Source organism: Triturus cristatus, chromosome 7, assembly GCF_964204655.1.
Source record: "Triturus cristatus chromosome 7, aTriCri1.1, whole genome shotgun sequence".
Classification (NCBI taxonomy): domain Eukaryota; kingdom Metazoa; phylum Chordata; class Amphibia; order Caudata; family Salamandridae; genus Triturus; species Triturus cristatus.
In genome coordinates, this window is record NC_140590.1 from 1,190,928,635 (window position 1) to 1,190,944,306 (window position 15,672).

The 15,672-nt window shown below is 43.7% G+C and overlaps 1 protein-coding gene across 3 annotated transcripts in view; it reads left to right on the forward strand.

Moving 5' to 3' along the window:
- The window catches only part of PARP2 (poly(ADP-ribose) polymerase 2), a 402,899-nt gene that overhangs the window by 361,502 nt on the left and 25,725 nt on the right, over positions 1-15,672 (forward strand). For all 3 annotated transcript variants that reach the window (XM_085618532.1, XM_085618533.1, XM_085618534.1), the window contains one exon: positions 1,951-2,075. In XM_085618532.1, coding sequence (XP_085474658.1) covers positions 1,951-2,075 — 125 coding nt within the window. The remainder of the gene's footprint in view (positions 1-1,950; positions 2,076-15,672) is intronic.

Genomic DNA, 15,672 nt, shown 5'->3' on the forward strand with positions numbered 1-15,672 from the left:
AAATATAATACAAGCAAACAATTACATTAGTCATGTAATGAGATACATAAGTTTCTAAGTTTAAAAAATAAAATTTCAATTCTTAAAATAAAGTTAATCAATGTAATAAAAAGTAGAAAAGACTGATAGAAAATTGTAGTAAAATTAAGTTTTATAAAAGCAAGCAGGTTCCAAAATCTTATGAATGTGTTTAAACTTGCAAAAACAGAAATATAAAAGAACAATATTCACCTTTTTGTTTGTGCATTGGACCTGATATACCATATTGCCGACAGATAGCTCACAACTGAAAACACAATGTGGCCACTAGTGTTGATCTTACACACACTCAAAGCTATATGACGATCCCTGAGACCAATAAGTCTGCAAAGAGGCTTGATCCAGTGTGGCCGTTGCTTTTCATAGGCTTTGCAAAAAAATGTAATATGTTCGATATTTTCGCCTGCCTCACGACCCATCGGACATATATTTGTTGAATTTCCCTTTGTAGTCGAGAAACAAGTAAAAGAGGCTAGAGGTAGAATCCCCAGTCTAAATTTTACATAAAGTGCACGTGCAAATTTTTTTTTTTTTATAGTTCTCGTAATCTTTCATATAGGTATGATAATGCTAAGCACACACACTAACATCTTTTCCTTTAGAATTCAACATGACTAGAGGACTCTTTTTCAATTATTATGGTAGGACTTATTTTCTCGTGACACTTAGGTAAACGGGCACTTTCAGCTGAATTGGGGCACAACCATAATTCACAATTCGGTAGTAAATACTCTTGAAGAAGAGTGATTGCTAACTATAGTCAATTTATATGTGCCTAACAGCTGTGTCTCTCATGATCAAAATATGCATATTTACCCTTCTTGTCTTTCTAGAGTAAATATTTTGCATATTTCTCTCGCCTACATGACTTTGTTTGGTCGTTTTCTGTTTCTAAACCAAATTCTTATTGTAAAGTGCTCTGCCACCACCCAGGGTCTAGCAGTGCTGCAGCAAGACATACTAACCAAATAAAAATAAAGTTCAGATGTGTAATAGACTGATGGGCTAGCCTGTGCATCAAATGATGGCAGTTTTTAATTTTGCAGGCACTCCTGGCCCATGAATGGCACTTCTGTTTTGTATTGTAGCATCTCTATCAATGCTTGTCCTGGTATGAGTAATGATTCTAATTGAACCAGATATTTGTTATGTTGATCCTGACTTAGAAGAAAAAATAAAACAACTGGCCTCTCATGAATAAAGACCGTCGCTTCTGTGAAAAATTTATAGACAATTTAGTTTATATGCTGTGCTTATAACAGTAATATTTTTAAAGCAAGTCTTGTCTTGATTACTCCACCTCTCTTTACTTTTCCACACAAGAGTCTATCGTTCCATCAAACATATGGACTTTAATACCAGGGTTGATACCGTAATAGCTGGGTAGTATTAATGAGTATTGTGTCTTAAGTACCTATTTCTGATCCCCATACCCCACTTTCACTGCCTGGAGCTGCTGTCCTAGACATAGAAAAGAAGGGGTATACTGTTTTGGAGCTGAAGCTTCAAAAATTGAGTACCATTGTCTGCTGCAACCCTGTATCCAAGTTGTTTCATTATAAAATGTGCACAGTATGTCCCTCTTACAATGGCTACTTTGCAAGCGTTCGTGTTCATGCGTTTCTGTTGGTCAGACATGTATTTGGTGAACATTGATTGTTGTGAGAAAGGAAAGGAAAAACATGGACTTTTGCCACATAGGCAGTTGTTGATTTCTCTGTTTAGCAGGGTTGCTAAAATGTTAGTGCTAAAATTACAAGCAAGGAGTCATAATAAGGCAGCTTCATCTAAATGATGGGTCCTTCATCTCTTGATTCCACATTCCCTCCTCTGAGGTCCTGTGAATCTCCTCCAAAAAGAAAATGGACTGTATACTCCTCCTATTTGTCTTCTTTATTTTGTCTCCCTCAGGTGGCCCTTGGAGATTGCAACAAGTTGCTGCAGGCTGACTACGAGGCTGACAAACAGCTGAAAGGCAAACACAGTACCATGGGCATGGGCAGGATGGCACCAGATCCCGCCAACCGTACTGAACTGTAAGTAGTCAGTACCTCTTGGTTAAAAGACCACTCGACCAGCCACAGACAACCTAAAAGGCACTTCTTCAAAGGAGCGCTGCTATCCAGTCTTACCTGATTTTTTGGTGAAATGTGTAATGTCTTGAAGGGAATAAGAATACAGCAGCCCTTAATTCACATACATGTTTAATTTTATTTTGAGGAAATGTCTGTAGCATTCAGACTGCTTCACGTTTGTTTCCAAGTGCCAAGGAAAGGGTGAGACTTGGAAAGTCCTGCTTTTTGCTTCTCATCAAAATAGGTTTGTCGTCACCATTCATGATTTGACTCTTTGGGTGGAGGGCAGGAAGGGTGTTTGTGTAACAACCAGGTGTGATTTCAGGAGCCCAGCTTTCATAAACTGGCAGGATTCAGATATCACTTTCTCTCTTGATCGAATCGCGTTTTAGCATCTGTTTCTAAATAGTATGTTTTAATTACTGCAGCCCCTTGCTCCCTCCCCCCCCCCCAATTTGTTCCACGCAAAAAAAATCTGTCAGGCGTTCTATGTACATTGAATAGTGTGAACATTGCGCAATAGTATTTGGATTAAACAGGTTAGCTCGTATCTGATAGAGACTTCTAGCTGCAGGGTTCCTTACCTTAGAATTATCCCCAGGCATCACACTGGATCTGGATCTTTTTCATGAGTAGTATTCCTGTGCGCCGGTAGGTGGTGTTGTTTAGCTCCGCTTGGCATCGTCCGTGCCGGAAGTGATTTTCGTGGTGCCTAAATAGGTGCCACCCAGGTGCCCTGACGTCAGTTCTTTTCTTTCCACACCAGCACAGATTCAGAAAGAGCTACCCCTAAGTCATTTTTTGACTAGGTTTTCGTTGTTTTGTCAAAGTCTTTTTTGAGTTTTACCTCGTGGTGTGGTGGGGATGTCATCAAGAAAGACAGCTTCAAGCCTTGCAGCGCTTGCCATCAACAGATGTCGGTGATTGACCAACACCTTGTATGCCTCTGGTGCCTCCAGCAGGATCACATCCTGAAGGCGTGCATTGACTGATGCGACATGTACCCGAGGGCCTTGAGGGAGCAATCCCTCAAGCTTATGGCGGCTCGATCTACAGTGCGGTGACAATAGAGGTCCTGGTCGAGAGGAAGATCCCATGAGGGATCATGGAGCCCGAGGTTGTCCCCCCACACTAAGCCATTGAGTCATTCGGGTAAGTCCAAATCCTCCAAGAAGAAAAATAAGTTAAAGCATGCTTTGACTTCACCTCTTCCGTCTGACGATGGCACTCGAGTACTGGCTCCGTGGTTGAGCCAGCGCCTGGGGCAGCTCGGCTCTTCCCCAATTTTCCAGGGCAACCCCCACTCTTTTGAAAGAGTTTTGTTAGAACTGGGGGTCTCTAGTTGGCAGAGGTAGGTACCTTTGACCAAATATGGGCCCTTGCTTCTAGTCAGGGTAAGGGGGTACACTTCTAAAATAACCCCTGCTCACCCCCTTGGTAGCTTGGCACGAGCAGACCGGCTTATCTCAGAGGCAGCGTGTAAAGCATTTGTGAACACATACAGTAATATAGTGAAAACACTACCAATGGACACCACACCAGTTTAGAAAAGAAAGTAATCTTTACTAGACTTAACACAAGACCAAACAACACAAATCCACAATACTGTACTCAAAAATAGACTTTAAAATGGGAGAAAATAGCTTAGTTCAATGTTGATGGTAATTGCGACACTTTACTCTCAAAGTACCTTGGATGCGTCATGCAATACAAACAAAAGGGTTCTCCGGTGATGCGCTGGCAACCTCTGCAGCGGCGACACGCTTCTCCAGTGATGCGACGCGATTCGTCGATGATGCGACTGCGAGCAGCGGCGGCACACTTCTTTGGCGATGCGACGGTAACTTCTGCGGCGGCACGCTTCTCCTCGTTGCGTCGCGCTTTCAGCTCCCAGCAACTCGCAGTTTTCTCAGAGGGCCCAAAAACAGTAGGCACCTTTCTGCAGGCAGAATTCCACAGCAAGGGTATTCAGGGGAGCTGGTGGTGAAGTCTTGTATCCCTGATATAAGACTTCGCCACCAGGAGCCAAGCTCAGTTCAAGCCCTTGGAGATTCTTCTTCAAGATTGCAAAGTACACACAAAGTTCCTTTTCTCCTTTCCTTGGCAAATAAAGTAACCACTGCAGGACACTAGCACAGCACAGGGGCAGCCTCCTCCTTCAGCTCCCTTGGTTCTTCTCCTTGGCAAAGGGTCGTCTTGATTCCCAGAAGTGATCTAAAATTCTGGAGTCTGGGTACCCCCTTTTATACACCAAAATCCTTTGTCTCTGAAGGCAGAGAGTGTCTGTACCTAGTCCAAACCAGTTCTGTGCAGTCCTGGAGCACTTTGCTTATAGGACTCTTTCTTTCCTTTGACCGTGTGGGCCAGGGACATCAGACGCACCACAGGAGGTGGAGCCGGCATTGTGGAAGGCAGGCACAGCCCTATTCAGGCCCAGGTGCAACTCCTCCCACCACTCTACATGTAGATAGGTCTATTCAGCCCTGTGCTGACTCACCCTGTCTCCTAGAATCCCCCAGCCCCTGTCACTCACAGACCAGACATGGAATACACAACCTAGCAGAGGCAGGCTTGGACAATTAGGCAAGAAAATACCTACTTTCTAAAAGTGGTATTTTCAAACACAGAATGTTAAAACCAACTTCACTAAAAGATGTATTTTATTATTCTGAGTTCAGGCATACTAAACTCAAATTTCCATCTAGTTCCCGGAGTCAGTTAGTAATATAAGATGTTATAATCAAACTGCCCATTCTGGCCTATGGGGAACAGGTAGCCTTGCAATAGTGAAAAACGAAAATGGCTGTAATTCACTATTAGAACATGCCACACACACCAGGGCATGTCCTACCTTTCACATACAATACACCCTGCCCACAGGGGTACCCTGGGCCTACCTTAGGGGTGACTAAAATGTAGAAAAGGGAAGGTTTAGGGACTGGCAAGTGGGTGCACTTGCCAAGTCGACATGGCAGTCACAGACTGCACACAGGCTCTGCAATGGCAGGCCTGAGATACACTTTACAAGCTGCTTCTGTGGGTGGCACAACCAGTGCTGCAAGCCCACCAGCAGCATTTGATTTACAAGCCCTGGGCACACATGGTGTACTGTACTAGAGTCTGACCAGTAAATCAATTGAACCAATCATGGACTCACTAATCTAATCCAATACTTTACAATAGGGACCACTTGCACTGCGGCACTGAATAGCAGTGGCACAGTGCCCAAAGCATCTAGACCAGCAAAACATACAGCAAAAATCCAGGAGGCAACAGCAAAAAATGGAAGGGAGACCCACACCAATGGTGCCAGGTCTAACACTTGTCCCCTCCAGCTGAAATGTGGGAAGAACTACCCACCCCTTGGGAGTTCTCTTCACTAAGGCAGCAAAATCTGGACAGACCATCAGCATGTTCTGTACCAGGGGGGTGTTCCACCGTGAAGTCCATCCCCTGTAGGGAAATGGACCCCCTCAACAGCTTTGGATTCTCACCCCTCATCTGTATCAACCATCTGAGGGGCCTGTGGGCTGTCTGAACCCGTTAGTGAGTCCCAAACAAGTATGGTCTCAACTTCTTCAGTGCCCAGACCTCAGCAAATGCCTCACGCTCAATTGCACTCCACCTCTTTTCCTGTGGAAGTAACCTTATACTAATAAAGGCTACAGGTTGGTCTAGGCCCTTCTCATTCATCTGTGAAAGAACAGCCCCTACACCATGCTCTGAAGCGTCTGTTTGAACAATAAACTGTTTTGAGAAGTTGGGTGCCAGGAGCACGGGCGCAGTGCACATGGCAGTCTTCAGGGCATCAAACGTTTTGACAGGTGTCAGTCCAGTTCACTCTTGGGCTGCTTCCTGGAAGTCAGCTCTGTCAAGGGTGCAACAATTCTGCCATACCCCTTGACAAACCTCCTGTAATACCCAGTGAGTCCTAAAAAGGCTCTCACCTCTGTCTGGGTTTTGGGGGGGTTCCAAAGCCAGGATGGTCCCAAACTTGGGCTGTAGGGGCGCCACCTGGCCGCTCCCAACCTGGCGTACCAAGTACACCACAGAATGTTAAAAACCAACTTCACTAAAAGATGTATTTTATAAATTTGAGTTCAGGCATACTAAACTACCTTTTACATACAATGCACCCTGCCCTGGGACCTACTTTAGGGGTGACTAAAATGTAGAAAGGGGAAGGTATAGGGACTGGCAAGTGGGTGCACTTGCCAAGTCGACATGGCAGTCAGACTGCACACAGGTTCTGCAATGGCAGGCCTGAGACACACTTTACAAGCTGCATCTGTGGGTGGCACAACCAGTGCTGAAAGCCCACCAGCAGCATTTGAGTTACAAGCCCTGGGCACACATGGTGCACTGTACTAGGGTCTGACAGGTATATCAAATGAACCAATCATGGAGTCACTAATCCAATACAATACTTTACAATAGGGAGTACTTGCACTGAATAGCAGTGGCAAAGTGCCCAAAGCATCTAGACCAGCAAAACATACAGCAAAAATACAGGAGGCTACAGCAAAAAATGGAAGGGAGACCCACGCCAATGGTGCCAAGTCTAACAAGTTTTATGAGGCCATGCACCTCCTCTTTGGGATGCCCATTACTTTCGGTGGGCGAGAAGGGGCCCTACTGGATCCAAAGCTGCATCATCAGTCGAGCCCAAAGGATCCACAGATGGATCTGAATTGGCGCCGGTTGTACCTCCTCAACCTTCTCCGACGCCAATCCAGAGGCCGACATTACTGGTGCCGCCATCCGTGTCCCGGACATGGAGCCAGAGGGGCATTGTCTGTCTACTCCGGCACTGACTGAAGCCATGCCTTCCAGGTCAGAGCCTAAACCCTATTCTTTTGGGTTTGGACTCAAGGAGGAATGGGAGGGGTCGTTGAACCCTAAGGAATGTTACCTTTATGAGGAACAAATGGACCGGTGTGAGGATCTGTGTTAAGCCAGTGGACTGGATACTTCTCCAGAGACTGGTATGCTTTCTCCCCCTACCTTAGCTACGAAGGAGGGAACATCCTTCGCAATGGTGGTGTAAAGGCCAGCTGAGATCCTGGACCTTTGCTTTCCCTCAGTTACTCTCAAGACTAATGTCTTGACGCAAGTGCTTCAACCAGGAATGTCACTATCAGACCCACCTTTCCCTTTCTTTTTTTTTTTTTAAATCATCTTTATTAAGTTTTTTATAACATCAGGCAGTCAGGACAAACATCAAGATGTACCAACAAATTAACAAAAAGAGAAGACATTAGTTATAGGAGGACATGTCCCAAAAAATACATACATAAGAATACTACATCACTTCATAACCAATTAATAAGTGGGGACCAGAGTTTCAGACCCACAGCTCTCTTTTTCTTGCCCTTTGTTTTATAAACAGCCATTTCTAAGTGATAAACAGAGAGTAATCTTGCTTGCCAATTATTAAAAACAGGTGGTTCAATATCTAGCCATTGGGTAGTAATACACCATCGAAAAATTGACATACAAATGAATATAAATCTATCCTCCACATCTGTTCTTATACTATTGCTGCTAGTTTGTATCCCCAAAATCACTAACTCAGCAGTAATTTGTGTTGAGACCCCTAAATAAGTTGATAAAAAATTCTCGATGTCTTGGATAAATTGACTGAGTTTTGGACACAAAAAAAACATATGTATAGTATCTGCTGCGATTAAATCGCATCGATTACATTTATTCACTCTGACCTGTGACCATCTAGCAATTTTAGCCGGTGTATAATATAGGTCGTAAATGGACATAAAATGTTGACTTATTAATGATCCATTATGCAACGTTTTATTAGATATTTCAATGACTCTGTTCATGTCAATTCCGTCTACATCAAGTTTCTTTTGCCATTTGTCAGCTACTATTAATAAGTCATCCTGATAATTAGCAAGCATTAATTGATAAATAGTACCAATTCTCGGCCTTTTCCGAAGTAATTCGATGATTTTAATTTTTTGAAGCACAATTTGGTTCTCAATACGTTTTTTATCCAGAAAGCTACGAATCTGTAAAAACTTGAAAAATTCTGTATAGGGAAGACCATATTGCTGTTGTAAAGACAAAAAAGAGACCATCTGTTGGCCAACGAATAAGTCCCCCAGTTGACTAATTCCGGCCCGGTGCCATCTGTGCATAATGGGATCTTTGAATATATCCGGCAACAAAGGGCAATTAATTAAAGGTGTATAATAATTTAAATTAGAGCTGAAACCTAGTCTTTTCTTTATTTTTTTCCAGATCACAAACACAGTTGATATAATTTTAATTTTGGTTTTTTTATAGTAACTCGGCTCGATAATACGAACTAAACATTGGCGTGCCTCCTGTCCTAAAACCATCTCATAAATAGAAGGCCTTACTGAATCATCCAAATATGTTTCATTGACCAATAGGACACCCATATTCTGTAGAAAAATAGACCAAAAGTATAATTGAAAATTAGGAATTGCCAGGCCTCCTCTCTCTCTTGATAGGGTAAGTTTTTTAAAAGCTCTTCTAGACCTGTGATAACTCCATAGAAATCTGGACGACATTCTCTCAATTTGGTTAAAAAAAGATATAGAAAAAAGGAGAGGTATAGTTCGAAATAAATACAAAAACTTAAGAAAAATAAGCATCTTTAAAACATTACTGCGGCCATATAACGACAAACGAAGATTATCAAGCCTCTCCAGAGTTTTATTGGCAGAAGCGATTACCGCATCAGTATTTAAGCAAACAATTTTATCTAGATCATCAGATATTTTTTTTCCCATGTAGGTAGCCTCTGCCTCAAAATGCATATCTTGTGGATGTCCAACTTCAGAGTGGAGTAGTTGAGTCTTGGCAACATTAAGCTTATATCCAGAGTATTGACCAAATTCTCCCGCCGCTTCTATTATTTTAGGGAGGGCAGTCCTAATATCTGTTGTAACTATCGCAATGTCGTCTGCGTATGCAAACACCTTATAAGCTATATCATGTATCATAACCGGATTAATTCCAGTATTATTATCCAAACTATTTAAAAAAGGCTCAATATACAAAGCAAACAGCAGGGGCGATGTAGGGCAGCCCTGCCTTGTACCCCTCGTGATCATTATCTTACCAGTGAGCCGACCTGCAATACGCAGGGTTGCTTTTGGATCTTTATAAAGAGCCTGAATAGCTATAATAAATTCAGCGGGAAAACCTTTCCAAGTTAGTGTTGACCATAAAAACTTCCAGCATACCCGGTCAAACGCTTTTTCAGCGTCCAACAGGGCCACTGCAACCGGGGAGTTAGAGGCCTGTGCCCAATCCAGTATGGAGATAATTCTCTTAACATGTAAGTGCCAATTTGTATCGCGCGGCAATCGCTCCAAGGAGCATCTAGGCGCCCAGAAAGGACCACCAGATGTTAGGTAGTCCCTATGCTTACTTGACCGAGAACCCGAATTACACTAGGCTTCTGGCAGTTATATCTTGGAGATTAAAGATCCAGGTTTTTAAATGTTTACGGAAGTCTATTTCTTTATCCAGTAATCTCAACTGGGGGGGAAGAGTATTCCATGCTTTTGCTCCCAGTACCGCCAGGGATTTGCCCCCTCGAGTTTTGAGTCTGAAACTCGGGACGGTAAGCAGGTTGGCCGTTGAAGAACGCAGTGCTCTGGTTGGACAGTATCTGCTGAATTTTTTCCTCAGATAGGACGGGCCTAGGTTGTGAACAGCTCTAAAAGTAATTAACAGTACTTTAAACAAAACCCTTTTTGTAATGAGCAGCCAATGTAATGCCTTGAGGGCTTTGGTTGCAGATGATCTTTTCGGCCATTTTAGAACCAGCCTCGCTGCTGCATGTTGCACCATCTGAAGTTTGTGTGTGACAACTTTATTTGTACCAGCATAGAGGCTGTTGCAGTAATCGATGCGCGATGTTACAAGTGCAACCGTAACTGTTTTCCTTGCTTCAAGGGGCAAAAGATCAAAGAACTTTCTCAGTCCCTTTATTACCCCAAAGCACATGCCTGCCACTCTAGCTGCTTGTTGTCTAAAAGACAGGTCAGAGTCAAAATGCACCCCCAGATTACGGGCCGAGTCGGTTGTATGAGGTGGTATTTCAGCTTTTTCTGGCCACCATAATCGTGGGGTGAACTCATTTTTTGGGCCTATAGGCATGATCTCTGTTTTACCTGTGTTGCATTTCAGGTGATTTAGGCGCATCCATTCAAAGGTGGCCGTTAGGCAACCTTTGAGCTTATCCTCCCAGGCTTGGTTATCCTTATCCATTACCAGGATAAGTTGTGTGTCATCGGCATAGGCTATAGCGTCTATGCCAAATGACGATATCAGTTTTATCAGGGGTGCAGTATAAACATTAAACAGGGTCGGGCTCAGGCTCGAACCCTGCGGAACTCCCGTCAACAGCGCTTTTTCACTGGAGCAGAATTCCCCCAGGGTCACCACTTGCCTCCTGTCACTTAAAAAGTTTCTTATCCACTCAAGCACTGTCCCTGTGACACCAGATGTTATTAACCGGTCTAATAGGATGGCATGTGAGACCGTGTCGAAGGCCGCCGATAGGTCTAATAAAATCAGGACGGCCTTCTTGCCTTGGTCTAGGGCTGAGCGGATAGTTTCTGTAGTGAACAGGAGGGCCGATTCGGTGGAATGTTGGGCCCTGAAACCTGCCTGGTTGGGGTGCCATACATCACTATCTTCCAAGAAACGAGTAAGTTGTTTATTTACAATTGACTCTGTGACTTTGCACAGTGCCGGAAGTCGTGAGATGGGTCGTAGGTTCGACAATGTGGTGGGGTCAGGGAGTTGTTTTTTTTTTTGCAGTGGTTTCACCGCTGCCAGTTTCCACTCTGGGGGGACTTTGGCTGTGGACAGTGAGGTGTTGACAATGGCATTTATTATTGGATTGGCAATGTCCACAATGAGGTGTAAAAGTCTAACTGGGCATGGGTCGAAGGGGGATCCGGATTTTGTTGCCAGAATTCCTCTTTTGGTATCCTCCAGGCTAACTGGAAGGAAAGTTGTCAACTGCGTGGCCCCTTGCCTCACTATATCATCCTCTGTTCTTGGCTCTAATATAGGGACATCGAAGTCCTTCGTCAGCCCCTGTACTTTTCCCTCAAAGAAATCTGCGATCTTGTCACAGAGTGCCTGCGAGGGCGGGATATCCTGTGCTAAACATTTAGGCTTATTAAAGCCGTTTACAATTTTAAATATTTCCTTTTGTTTGCTGCTGGCTGTTTCTATTGCCAACGAGAAGTACCTTTTTTTAGCCTGTTTAATTAGCGCATGATAGGCATTTTTTATCCTTTTGTATTTGCTACGTTCTAGGCTAGAGTAGTATTTCCGCCAGCTTCGTTCAGCTCTTCTAAGCTCCCCTTGTTTATCTTTGAGATCTCGATCGAACCAGGGTGCAGATGTTTTCTTTCTACCCTGCCTCGTTATGTTTTTTCCCTGCCCAACTGTTCCTTTCAGATCATTCATCCATGTTCTGAAACTGATGGGATTTACAGGTACTACCAGCTGGGGTCTACAGTTCCTGGCTATAGTTATAAGTTCTGGGTGGGACAGTATCGTTTTCCATTCATCCCTTGTGACCTTGCTGTGTTCCTTTTTATGATCGTTTTCTCTGTAGGACATAAGGGGAAGCATAAAAGGAATCAGCATATGGTCAGTCCAAATTTGGGGTCTAAGGGGGTTAGTTGTCAAAGTGTCTAGGTTAGTGGCAATGTCAGTCTATTGTATGCCCTGCCTCATGGGTGGCTAGGGTGTCTCGAATAGTGAGGCCCAAAACCTCCATGGTTTCCCGATAGGAGGCAGCAGGTGTATCGGTTGTGGACTCTAGGTGGATGTTTATGTCACCCATCAGAGTGAAATTAGAATATCTAAGTATCAATGGGCTGAGCACCTCTCCGATGTTACCCAGGAAGCCAGCACAGGGTCCTGGTGGGCGATAGATCAAAGCCCCCGAGAAGGAGAAGTTATCATTAATTTTAATTATGAAACCCATCCCTTCTGCATCTGTTAGCTCTTGCAGTGGTATCGTCGAGCAGCTGAGGGAGTCCCTATATATAATGGCCACTCCTCCCCCGCATTGTTCATTCTCTCTATCTACTCTTTGTATTTCATATCCAGGAGGCAGGGTGTGAACCACATCAGGGGTGCACCAGGGTTTAAGCCATCTCTCCGTAATGAAGAGACAATCTAAATTGTCATCTATCAATAAGTCCTGGATATGCTGGGCATGCTTCGGTACAGATCTGGCATTTATTAGGGCTGCTTTAAAGCTATCCTGGGGTGTTGAGAAGGCCGAAACTTGGGACCACAGAAAAGTGTGGCGACAGGCCTGGCAGCTCACTGGGCCTGCCCAGTATGAGGGATCGAGTTTATTTGAGCCACAGCAGGGCTTTGTTTGTAAGGCAAGCAGATCTTGTCTATCATAGCACCTGGGTATGACATTTTTCACAGGGTCCCTGGCCCTGTGCCCGGCCTGTGCGCGGACGGGCGCAGACGGGCTGGACTCTAACTTGACTCCGGCGTGAATGCGGCGTGCCCGCTGAGCGCGTCCGCTGCGCGGAGTCATAGCCGTCTATTTATATACTATCTAGCCCTACCCAAAATGGCCGCCGCCGTATTCCTTCCGTGTCCCGGCAAGACCGCCCTGAACTGGCCGGTTGCTCTGGGGGGAGGCTGAGGTGCTGTCCGTGCAGCGCGGAATTCGGGGGGGTGCAGGAGGTAATTTTTAAAATTTTAAACGAATCTATGCCTCCACCCTCAATTGGTGGAGACACGCGCTGCGATAAATCCGCGCGCTGTGCAGGGGGGGGTAGGACACAGAGGGAGTAATATCACACAAGAATATTTAAGAATCAAGTAAAAGCATCTGCCCGGCTCAAGCCTCAGGCATCAAGTGGCATGGTATCTCGAGAACGGAGTCCTTCTACTATTTTTATACTATCTAGCCCTACCCAAAATGGCCGCCGCCGTATTCCTTCCGTGTCCCGGCAAGACCGCCCTGAACTGGCCGGTTGCTCTGGGGGGAGGCTGAGGTGCTGTCCGTGCAGCGCGGAATTCGGGGGGGTGCAGGAGGTAATTTTTAAAATATTAAACGAATCTATGCCTCCACCCTCAATTGGTGGAGACATAGATTCGTTGTATCGCGTTATAAAATAAATCCATGCTGTCGCTTAGAAACCAGCAGCGGCATAAAATTATTCAACCTATTTGCTATAATTTTCGAGTAGATTTTACTATCTACGTTAAGAAGAGATATGGGTCTATAAGATCCCATATCTACTTCTGGTTTTCCTTTTTTAAGAAAAATTACTATAATGGCCTCTGACCATGAATCCGGGGGTCTACCTAGAAAGGAATGTTGGAACACCTCCAATAATTCATTTTTCAACGTATTCCTAAAGGTGCGATAAAACTCCAAGGGAATCTGATCCGGACCCATTGCTTTACCCATAGCTAATGCCAGAATAGCTTCTTCAACTTCCTCCCACGTTATTGGGGCCGATAGAAAGGTTTTCTGTAATTCAGAAAGTTCTATTGTTGACTCCCCCAACATATACCCCCCTCCGTCATGACCATGAATTTCAATACCCGGGGCACTATAGAGTGATTGATAAAAGTTCTGAAAAGCCTCCATGACCCCCTCTCTTGTTTCTTGAATAACACCGTTGACATCCATAATTTTAATAATATCATTATATGCCGCTTTTTGCCTTAATCTTTGAGCCAAAATTTTCCCAGTTTTTTCGCCGAATTCAAACGCTTGCTCTTTATGTTGTTTATATTTTACAGCTATTTTATCCGCAATACTAGAATACACTCTTGCCCTGTTAACAGTAAGTTCTCTTTGCGCAAAACCTGGATCCCCACCAGAACTAATTGCCTCAGCTAATTTATGTTCAGCTAACATTACCAACTGAAAATCTTTTTTATATTTCAACAACATTCTTTTGCGACGAGATAGTGAAAAACAGAGTCTCACCCCGAACTTTGGCTTTAAATGCGTCCCACGTAGTTTGAATAGATGCTGTCCCTTTATTAAAAAAGAAAAACTCCTGTATAGCTTTAATCATAAATTCCCGATATTCATTTTCTAAGAGGAGGCTCCGCTCAAAAGACCATGATTGATTCCCTGCTTTTATTTGTGATTCAATTGAGAACTCGAGGACTAAAGGATTATGGTCAGATATAAGTTTTGGCAAAATCTCTAGTTCCAGTTTCCCTAGATATTGTAAAGGCATAAAAAAATAGTCTAATCTCACAAATTTCTTATGCGGAGCAGAGTAAAAAGTATATCCTAGGTCGTCCCCATGAGTTGCATTCCACGTGTCAAATAACCCATGATCTAAAATCAGGTTTCTTAATGCTGTATATAGACGGGGTTTTCTGCCCTTATATGAGAGCGACATCCTAACGTCTAAGTTAGCATCCAGATGAATGTTCAAATCGCCACACAAAACTAGGGGTTGTGGCCATTGGGCTAACTCAACATTGAGGAAATGAATAAGCTCTGTATCATCCAGATTAGGTCCATATACATTACAAATCGTAAATCTAAGTAGTCCAATCTGAAATAAACTAGTCGTCCATCGCCCCCATTTGTCTACAGCTGACTTGATACATGTACCTAAGCCTCGTTTCATTAAAATTGCGACCCCTCTCTTCACCCCTGTCTGTTTAGAGCAGGCAACCAGTTCTAGTCCAAGTTTTCTTAAGCAGCCCCTTCTGGCCCAAGCGACATGAGTTTCTTGTAGGCAGAGTAAATCAACATTTATGATCTGTATAAATTTCGCAAAAACTTCCCTTTTTTTCACATCATTTAGCCCACAAATATTGAGCGTACAGATTTTTAATTTCCTGGCCATAATATATAGCAGAAAAAGAAAACATTACAGACCTCCATCTTGATAAAGACAACAAAAATTATCGAAATGACATTTTGTGTACGTATTAATATGGTTTTGTCATAAAATTCCATACTTTTCAGTTCAGTACAATCAAATAACCTCTTAAGTCCAGATTGCCGATGTTTTTTATTCTCCCCCACACACCCCAACACCCCCCACACTCCCCTTACCCCAAACCCAAAAACCCCCTGCAAACCACCCCAACCCACCCACAACACCCAACCCACCCAAACCACCAAATGAGGCATAGGGACAAGCAGGCCCTAATAAGGATGGTCAACCGCGCTCCCCCCCCTCCCCCAACTGCAGACATGATTAAGCTATAAAGAGATCCCCTATAATACTGATCACATACTGTAAGAAATCTAAAAGAAATCTATAAGGAATCTAGAAAACCTCTAGCTAGAATCTCAGAAAAGAAAAATCTAGTTTGACCTTTAAACATGACTTTGAGCTTAGCAGGATTCTGCAAATATACAACAGCACCTTTCTCTTGGAAACCAGATATTAATTGTCGTAAGTGCCATCTTCTAGAGACTGTTTCCTTACAAAAATCCGGTCTAACAAAGAAATTACAACCTTTTGCAGCTCTCATCTTATCGGGTCGTGCCAAACCAAACACGGCTTCTCTAGCTAGA